Genomic DNA, 10,474 nt, shown 5'->3' with positions numbered 1-10,474 from the left:
GGACGCGGATGCGGCCTACACAGCCTACTGCCGGATCCTCCTGGGTGCGGCAAAGAAGGCCATCCCACGTGGCTACAACAGGAGCTACATCCCAGGTTGGGACAAGGAGTGCAGCCGCCTTCTGTGTGACCACCAGAGGGCTAGTTCCAGAGAAGAGGTGGACATGACTGCAGCAGCTCTGACCCAGAGGCTGGACGTCACCCGCAGGACCAGATGGACAGAAGTCGTTGAATCGATCGACTTCACCCACTCTAGTCGCAAGGCGTGGCAGACCATCAACCAGCTTACTGGCAGAAACACAACACCTTCCAGCTGCCCAGTCACAGCTGATGCCATCGCATCCCAGCTCCTGAAGAACGGCCGTTTCTCGGATGCAGACAAAGACTTTGCCCGACAGACATCGCGTGAGGTGTCTTGCATCTTGAGAGCAGCCAGTGTCGATTCCAACATCTCGGGAGACTTTACGGAAGAGGAACTCAGTGAGGCCATGAGTAAACTCAAGCCAGGAAAATCTCCATGCCGTGACAACATCCACCCGGAGTTCGTCATCCACCAGAGCACAACAACATCTCGCTGGCTCTGTGCTTTCTTCACATCGTGCTACCAGAGGTTAAAGCTCCCAAAGACTTGGCGTCGTGCCTCCGTCATAGCTCTGCCAAAGCCAAATAAACCTGCGGAAGACCCCAAATCATACCGGCCCATCTCGCTGCTCTGTGTCCCATTTAAAATCTTGGAGAGGATGATCCATAGCCGCATCGAGCCAGTGGTTGACTCACAGCTCCCACGGGAACAAGCTGGTTTCCGTCGTGGAAGATCAACAACAGACCAGGTAACACTACTCGCTCAGGACATCGAGGACAGCTTCCAGGACAACGAGAAAGCTGGGGTAGTGTACCTGGATCTGACTGCCGCATACGACACCGTGTGGCACCGTGGTCTCCACCTGAAGCTGTTGAGGATAATTCCAGACCGGCACATGGTGAAGTTCATCATGGAGACACTTTCCAACCGCAGCTTCGTCCTCCAGACCAGCAGTGGCCAGCGCAGTAGACTCAGAAGACTGAGGAACGGGGTTCCGCAGGGGTCAGTTCTCTCACCGATGCTGTTCAACATCTACATACATGACCTACCTTACACAACATCCAGAAAGTACGGCTATGCAGACGATCTTGCCATCATGCTGAGACGTCCAACGTGGAAGGCGATGGAAGATGGCCTTAACAAAGATATGGGCACTCTGGTAGCATACCTTCGAAGGTGGCGTCTACAGCTCAGCATCGGAAAGACAGTTGCAGCAGCATACCATCTAAGCACCAGAGAAGCAAAGAGGGAACTGGAGGTGCGTGTCGACAACAAACGCCTGGAGGTCCAGCAAGCTCCGAAGTACCTCGGTGTGCGTCTGGACCGGACCCTGACCTTCAGACAACATCTAGAAGAAGTCAAGGCCAAAGTTACATCTAGGGTTGCGCTGATCCGCCGCCTTGCGGGAATAACCTGGGGAGCATCCGCTAAGACTCTGCGAATATCGACCCAAGCTCTGGTCTTCTCTGCAGCGGAATACTGCGCCCCAGTCTGGTGCAGAAGCCCTCATACAAGCAAAGTTGACGTGGCTATAAACAGTGCCCTCCGAATAATTACTGGATGCCTGAAGCCTACCCCAGTGTCCCTCTTGCCAGTCCTCGCGGGAATAGCCCCGGCCGGCCTCCGACGGGAGGCTGCCACCCTCGCCCTGGCCAGGAAAGCAAAAAGATATGTGTGGCACATCCTGCACAACACCACAACAACAGCGGCTCCTCCAAGCAGACTCAAATCCCGCCACCCCTACAACAAGGCAGCGCAAGAGATGCTCAATTCCACCTCTGAGGACATCTCCAGAGATGCTTGGCTGGCAGCAGCTTGGAAGCAGGAGTGGCAGTCAGCAGGGCCCTCCCGCGTCCATCACTACATCTGGGACCCAGGAGGTGGCGCCATAGGAGGAGACGACCTACCACGCCGGCAATGGACCACACTGAACCGCCTGCGAACTGGGGTTGGTCGTTTTAAAACATTGATGAAGAAGTGGGGCCTGGCAGACAGTGCGGCATGCGAGTGCGGTGACCCTGAACAGACAGCCGAACATATAATCACCACTTGCCCCTTGTACAGACCACCCTCGGAAGCCAGCCTCTTTGACCTAGGACCCGAGATGCTGGCATGGCTACACGACACCGAGTTGGACCTCTGACGTTACACGAAAGAAGAAGAGAGGAGAGGAGGAGAGAGAGGAGAGGGGAGAGGAGACAGAGAGGGGAGGAGGAGAGAGGAGAGGAGACAGAGAGGGGAGGAGGAGAGAGAGGAGAGGAGAGAGGAGAGGGGAGAGGAGACAGAGAGGGGAGGAGGAGAGAGGAGGAGAGGAGACGCCACTCTAGACTAGAAACGCTCCAGGACGAGACCTAAATGTGTCAGACCTGTTCTAGTCTGTCATTGGTTCCCGCTGGAGGCTCCTCCTCTTTCCCGCTGCCGTCAGAGTGACACTGGACACCGTTGGTGCCGTCTGTTTCCGTGGTGACGGTCTCATTGACCTGGGCTCCCCTCTCAAGGCGTTCTTGAAGGGCTGGGGGGGGGGGAGGGGGGGTTAAGGGGAGGTACAGGAGATGTGTATCTGTTATGTAACGACCGCCCAGGTGTGGATAAAATTTACCCCACACACTGACCGTGCCATCCTCACCACACACACACACACACACACACACACACGCTCTCTCTCTCTCTCAATTACTTCAAGGTCAATTACTTTACTACGATTAAACTCTGTTATTCTCCTGCTCTCTGTCTCTCATTCTATCTCTCTCTCTCTCTCTCTCTCTCACACACACACACACACACACACACAGTCCCCCCACACACACACACACACACACACACACACACACACACACACACACAGTCCACACACACCTGCCACTTTCTTCAGAAGTGCAGTGTTCTCAGCTTGTAGACGGAGCAGTTCGGCGTCTACGGGCGGAGAGGCGGGGCTGGAGGCCATGGGGTCGAGAGCAAGCCCCTCCTTCAGACCCTGGTTCTCCTGCTCCAGCTGCTCGATCTGAGAACAGAGCTAGAACCCACCAGAGCACAGAGAACCTTAACATCAAATGCAACTCTAACACAGGAGAACACACAGAACGTTGATCTGAGAACAGAGCTAGAACCCAGGAGAACACAGAGAACCTTAACATCAAATGCAACTCTAACACAGAAGAACACACAGAATGTTAACACAGAACACAACTGTAACACGGGAGAACACACAGAACGTTGATCTGAGAACAGAGCTAGAACCCAGGAGAGTTCTGTCTAGAACCACACTGATCTGATCACGAAACACACCTAGCAATCCTGCTACGCTAACAAGAACCACAGGGCAGTTGGTACTGAAGGAACCCATGTTGGGGACAGTGTGGAGGCAGGTATCATGATCTCACAGACTCTGCTTTATATAAATATCAAACACAGCTGTTGAAATGAGGATCCAGCACCAAGGACAGCTCCTGCATGTCACACACACACACACACACACACACACACACACACACACACACACACACACACACACACACACGCACACACACACACAGGCACCCACACACCTTGGACAGCTCCTGCATGTCTCTCACACACACACACACACACACACACACACACACACACACACACACATACAAACACACACAAACACACACCAAGGACAGCTCCTGCATGCCTCTCACACACACACACACACACTAGGGCTGAACGATTAATCGATTTCAAATCGAAATTGCGATTTGAAACAACGCGATTAGCAAATCGCAAAGGCTGCGATTATTTTAGGCTGCGTTATGAAGCGTGTCTGGGTCTGGACCAGCGTTTCCCCTTGGATGACAGTTATGCTCACCAATCATTAATACGGTGCTTGCTCAACAATCAAAAGTGGCCAATGGCAACTGCTGTAGGGTCCGCCCACCAACAACATGAGTGAAACTACGAGTGAACTGAACACATGGCTAGCCTACACCGGTAGCTCAGTAGCCAACGTCTTCGTGACCCGGAAATGTCATCGGCTGAGCCAGAAGAAATAGAGCATTTAATAGCTAAGAAAAGCAGTACATCCGTAATATGGCAATATTTCGGGTTTCAGGGGACAGATGTACAACAGAGAACAGTGCTTTGTAAGACCTGCCGCGGAACAGTTGCTACATCCCGGGGAAACGCCACCAACCTGTATCAACACTTGAGTAAGCACCACAAGGAGATATACGATGCCTGCATGGCCAAAAAAGCGAGTGAAAGTAACGTTAGCAATGTACCCCAGTCTAGCAAACAATCCTCCATTTCACACTCATTTGCAAGCGTTACCCCGTATGAAAAAGGATCACGAAGGCACCGTGAGGTAACCAACGCCGTGACAAAGTACCTCGCTAAAGACATGGTGCCTGTTAACACCGTGACAAAAGACGGGTTTCGAAACCTTGTCCAAACGCTGGATAAAAGATACGTGCTTCCCTCCCGCACATATTTCAGTCAAGTCGCCCTCCCAGAACTGTATGCGGATGGATGAAGGGAGAGATTGAGGGAGAGAGGGAGGGATGGATGAAGGGAGAGATTTAGGGAGGGAGGGATGAAGGGGGAGAGAGGGAGGGAGGGATGAAGGGAGAGATTGAGGGAGGGAGGGATGAAGGGAGAGGGAGGGAGGAACAGAGGGAGGGGTGGATGAAGGGAGAGGGAGGGATGAAGCAAGAGATTTGAGGGAGGGATGGATGAAGGGAGAGTGGGGGAGGGAGGGATGAAGGGAGAGATTGAGGGAAGGATGGATGAAGGGAGATTGAGGGAGGGAGGGATGGATGAAGGGAGAGATTGAGGGAGGGATGGATGAAGGGAGATTGAGGGAGGGATGGATGAAGGGAGAGATTGAGGGAGGGATGGAGGAAGGGAGAGAGAGATGGGGGGGCAGAGGGAGGGAGGGAGGGAGGAATGGAGAGAGAGATGGAGGGAGGGAGGGAGGGAGGGAGGGGGGATTGGTCCGGGGCCACTATGCTTCTGTTTTGAATAATTGTTATGCACTTAATCCTAGAGGCCGCACATTTTTGGCATTCTGTTTAACATTGTCGTTGCTGTTCATGTGAACGACCTACCTCTTTTGCAATGCCAGAGATTATTTACTGAAAGATCCTGTTATTTTCTTATTGTAAAGTTTTATTTATTAGTATTATTACTTTATTTAACTTGATGGCAGAATGTGCAACTTGGATGCTGCTCCTGAGCTATAAGTGATTGACTTGCCTCTTGAAAATGTCCTAGTCCTAATAGCTCATGTATGTTCTATGCCCACGGACACTGTGAAAGACGTGTATGTTGATGGATGGATGGATGCTGCTGTTATTTATCAATAAAAGGCCTACAAGTTGGAAAAGTTGGAAGCTATTTATATTTTCATCCTTGCATTAGAATATAGAACAGTTGATTTTCTCATGCAATCTCATGTGGTAGGTGTTTAAATCCATTACACAGTGAATATTGATGTTTTTTAAAAATATCGCAAATCGAATCGCAATCGCAATTTCAGTCAGAAAAATCGCAATTAGTTTTTTTCCCCAAATCGTTCAGCCCTAACACACACACACACACACACACACACACACACACACACACACAGGCACCCACACACCTTGGACAGCTCCTGCATCAGGGTGCTGTTCTGCAGTCTGAAGTCGTCTTCTTGGCTGTGCAGTTTCCCCTGCAGCATCTCATTCTCACTGAGCAAGGCATCGACCTCCTAAACACACACACACACACACACACACACACACACACACACACACACACACACACACACACAGCAATGCGTTTAGACATGAGACTGAGCGAGTTCACCGGGGCAACACACACACACACAGGCGCACAAACACACACACGCACGCACACGCACGCAGGCAACGTTCTACTGGGGCGAAGATACACGTTTGGCCAGCAGATGGCGCTGTGAAGCTGTGGGAATGATATCCAGGACTAAGCAAGTCTGACAGAATGCAACTCACCTGAGCTTTCTTGCTCTTATTCAAAGCCTGGGGAGAAGAATGGAAAACAAATGAGAACTGCGGACTTTACAGTCTTTTTAAGCAATAAGTCACGAGAGGTCGTGCTCTACTGTGGTTATTGGCACGGCTGTAGTGCGGCCGCAGGCACGACGTGAAGCGGAGTGTAGGCACCACAGCCGTGCCAATAAACCACACTAAAGCACGACCTCGAAAGTTTTATTGCTTTTATACAACAGCACTGCACCGTCGTTCATTTTATTTTGGAAAAAGACGGGTTTATAGTGTTCAGTCTTGCTTAAATATGTTGTTTCAGACCTCCGCGATACGACAGCTAGTTCCGACTTTGATTACGATTGCTAGGCAACGCGAGTACGCTACGAGCGACGGAGTAGGAATACATTTGGTGATTAACCCAGTGCCATTATAGGGTTTTAAGGCACTGCTTGGAATGCGTCTCAGCCAATCACAATGCACGGTCGGAACTAGCTGTTGTATAATAAAATGTTTGGAATTTAAACAATTCTAACAATACGACAACAGCTGGCACTGAACAGATGAATAACATGAATCTTGTGATATTGTGAGGGACAGCCATCTGAAGGCTGATGTCACCACAACAACATACAGCTGTCATCTGGAAATTGTCAAGTGTAGGTCTATCTAAACTCTACTCAGACGCAGACTACACCTACACCTAAAAGACATGCCAGTGGACATTCTGCATGTCAGAGAAACCTTAGAGTGTTAGCTCCTCCCAGAAACCTTCCCCTACCCTCTTAATCAGACCTCAAACTCACACTAATGATGATCGCTAACACACTGTATTCACATAGTGTGCATCTCAGCCCGTACTGTGTACAGTAGCATCCCCCCTCCACCGGGGGGCGCTCGGCTGCCAGCAGGCCCTAAAGCAGTCACCATAACCTCAGCAGCTACAGTGCTAGTAGTCCCAGGTGTAGGGTTTGACCAGGCCATGGTCAAGCACTACACCCCCTCCCGACCGCTACGCTCTGCTACCTCAGGGCGACTGGTCACCCCGTCACTCCGAGGCCCCTGCGGTCGATCGACACGGTCACGGCTCTTCTCTGTCCTGGCCCCGCAGTGGTGGAATGAACTGCCCACTGACGTCAGGACAGCAGAGTCGCTGCCCATCTTTCACCACAGACTCAAACTCACCTCTTCAAGAAGTACAACAACAATCCTCCATCTTAAACACCTATTGTAATTTAGATTACTATTCTTGCACTTTGCATTCAGCACTAGATTATGCTCTTAGTCACTTGTTTTAGAAAGGAGATGCACTTGTGAGTTCTGGCAAGTAGTAGTACATTGGCTCTTCCTACGTTAAATGCAGTTATCATTAGTTGCTTTGGATAAAAGCGTCTGCTAAATGACTGTAATGTAATGTAATGTACAGTAATGTAATGTGTAATGCTAGCTAGGTTCTAAGGAGGCGCGGCCTCTACCTTCAAGGCTTTCAGGTAGTCCCTCTCCAGGGTGGCCGTCTTCAGGCGGACTGCATTCAGCTCTGGAACACACAGAAACATTCAGTCAAACACGTCATAGCATGAACTAGTACTTAATGGTAGGGCCGAGCCTCAAGCAGACTAGGGCTGGGTTTAAAAAATCGATTCATCGATTCTGAATCGATTCTGAATCAAATGATTCTGAATCGATTCATGAATCCCAAAATCGATCTTTTATTTAATGAATGAATGAATAAATGAAGGAATGAATAGTTCATTCATTCATTCAATGATTCATTCATTCATTCATTTTTGGAAATCAGTATCTATACCCAGCCCTAGTATTGATGTGTTGCATAACTTGGCAGTCATGTAATTAAGGTTACAGCAAAAAAAAAAAAAAGGTTTTAGTAACACTAACCAAATCGATATTGAATCAAATTGAATCGTGATAATCGATTCCGAACCTTGTGAATCAGAATCGGATCGATTCTTGAAATTCGACTCGATACCCAGCCCTAAAGCTATACAGCTCATGGTCATGAGGAAAAAGCGTGCACGCACACACGCACGCACACACACCACGCACTCTTAAAGACAAATAAAGGTGTGCCCGCACGCGCACACACACATGCACACACGCGTCTTACCAGCAGTGTTCTTGCGAAGGTCGTCAGACAGCTGGTAGTTCTGTGTTCTCAGCTCCAGCAGCTGAGCCTGGGAGACAATAACAAGTGGTGTAGTGGGTATAAACGGAGGTACCCACTTCTTTATGGACCCACAGTAGACCCACTTCTTTATGGACCCACAGTAGACCCACTTCTTTATGGACCCACAGTAGACCCACTTCTTTATGGACCCACAGTAGACCCACTTCTTTATGGACCCACAGTAGACCCACTTCTTTATGGACCCACAGTAGAGACACTTCTTAAGACCCACTTCTTAAGACCCACATCTTTAAACAGCACTAATGTAAAAACTAACATTTCTACTACAGTATACCCACTTCCACTTCTTTAGTCACCACTACACCATAGTGTACAAGACTGATGATGACAACTATGATGATGATGATGATGATGAAATGAGGATGATGAGTTTGTGTGAGGATGATGATGATGATGATGACGAGTTAGTGTATGGATGATGATGAAATGAGGATGATGAGTTTGTGTGAGGATGATGATGATGATGACGAGTTAGTGTATGGATGATGATGATGATGAAATGAGGATGATGAGTTTGTGTAAGGATGATGATGATGATGATTATGACTGTGCACTGGAAATAAACGCTTAAGTGTCAACGCTAGGCAGGTGTCATAAACCTAAACCTAATAAAAGCTACAGTATTGCTATTATCAAGCTAGCGAGCATCAGATAAGCATCTCCCTGGCTACCCAGCAGCTAGCTAGCTATCCCAGTGTGATGTGTGTTGATCTGGGTGTCCTCACATTAGCAGGCTAGCAGCAGGCTAGCTGGCCCAACAAGCAACAATGCTCCCCGTGACCGACATCAGCAGGTCGGTGTCATGAGGATGCTGACGGTTTGACGTCGGCTAGCTCGGTTGCTTAGCTAGCTAATGCTAGCCGACCTAGCTTCCTTTGCTAGCTTCACTGTGTTGTTATCCAGCCATTCATGGGGTGGGGGCGTATAAAAAGGTGTCCTATGTACACTAACAACGTTATAATCAATAGCTAACGCAACGAAAATAGTCTGTGCTAGGACACTAACACATAAATAGCCTAGCCAGTCAGTAGGTCTACATAGCTGGTGTTAGCTTAGCAAGCTAACTGGCTAATATATAAATAGCCTAGCCAGTAGGTCTACATAGCTGGTGTTAGCATAGCAAGCTAACTGGCTAACTGGCTAACACATAATAGCCTAGCCAGCCATAGGTGTACATAGCTGGTGTTAGCATAGCAAGCTAACTGGCTAACTGGCTAACACATAATAGCCTAGCCAGCCATAGGTCTACATAGCTGGTGTTAGCATAGCAAGCTAACTGGCTAACCAACCGTTTCCTGGTCGACATTCACGAGACATTCCCGAGAGGAGCTCGCGCGCTAGAGCTACAGACTGACCTCGCGCATCTCGAGCGGTTCCGTACCTGCATGCGGTGGAACTCCTCTTCGGATAGAGCCTGCGCCATCTTCACACACACACACACACACACACACACACTAGCTAGAGCACCACTAGGTGGAAGACAGGGGGAGAGAATGGCCTCCTGGTGCTGGGGTTGGTCGGAGGGTGGCTGCAGGGGAGAGGGTGGTAGTGTGAGAGCTACGACGTCTGCAAAACATCCACTAGGCTATGCCATTCTGGGTTGATCAGCTGTGCGCGGTCCACGGAGAAGGATTAGAGGGAAAATCGCTGTGTATGCTGAGATGCAATGGAAAATGATAACCTGTGGGTCAGTGACACCACCCAGTGACAGTTGTCAGTGCTGCACCTGTCCTGTAGGTGGCGTCAATATCCATGAATGCGGTAACGGTTGAAACCACAGGGTGCATGTCTCACTATGTGGTGGAAGTTAAGGCTATATTTATGATTCTTTACAATGTATTTGAAGATGCCCTTTGGCTAACAGGTGATAGTAAGATGTTCCGCTGTCATTTCAACCGATATGTTTAGCCAACTGTGGGTATCTTGAAGATATGGTGTAGGCCAGGGGTCTGGAACTTGTGGCCTGCAGCCGGTGTTGTGCCAAAGAAGGACTGCAGACCTGCCTGCCGAATTATAGTATATTAGTTGTTGAAGAGTAGGCTACTGACCTATTGACCTCAAGGCTATTAGCTGAATGATTTCAAGGTGATGGCTTATTATGTGAAGTCCCTACCACGGCTTATAGAACCTCACCACCCGCTCCACTCCCCACCAGGTTTTATTGTTATCCGGGGCTCATGAATCTGATATGTTATTGCTTAAACTACCATCACATGAGTCAATC

General features: G+C 49.3%; 1 protein-coding gene across 1 annotated transcript in view; it reads right to left on the bottom strand.

The window, feature by feature from the left end:
* The window catches only part of gripap1 (GRIP1 associated protein 1), a gene marked incomplete at its 3' end in the record, with an annotated part of 44,633 nt that extends 34,731 nt beyond the window's left edge, over positions 1 to 9,902 (bottom strand). The window contains exons 1-7 of the mRNA XM_084446227.1: positions 9,632 to 9,902; positions 8,170 to 8,236; positions 7,520 to 7,581; positions 6,054 to 6,080; positions 5,684 to 5,791; positions 2,938 to 3,094; positions 2,448 to 2,593 (exon numbers count right to left, since the gene is read on the bottom strand). Coding sequence (XP_084302353.1) covers positions 2,448 to 2,593; positions 2,938 to 3,094; positions 5,684 to 5,791; positions 6,054 to 6,080; positions 7,520 to 7,581; positions 8,170 to 8,236; positions 9,632 to 9,673 — 609 coding nt within the window. The 5' untranslated portion in view covers positions 9,674 to 9,902. The remainder of the gene's footprint in view (positions 1 to 2,447; positions 2,594 to 2,937; positions 3,095 to 5,683; positions 5,792 to 6,053; positions 6,081 to 7,519; positions 7,582 to 8,169; positions 8,237 to 9,631) is intronic.
* Positions 9,903 to 10,474: the final 572 nt, after the last annotated feature.

This window comes from Borostomias antarcticus (assembly GCF_949987555.1).
Source record: "Borostomias antarcticus genome assembly, chromosome: 11".
NCBI classification, from domain to species: domain Eukaryota; kingdom Metazoa; phylum Chordata; class Actinopteri; order Stomiiformes; family Stomiidae; genus Borostomias; species Borostomias antarcticus.
This window is presented reverse-complemented; position numbering and strand designations above follow the sequence as displayed.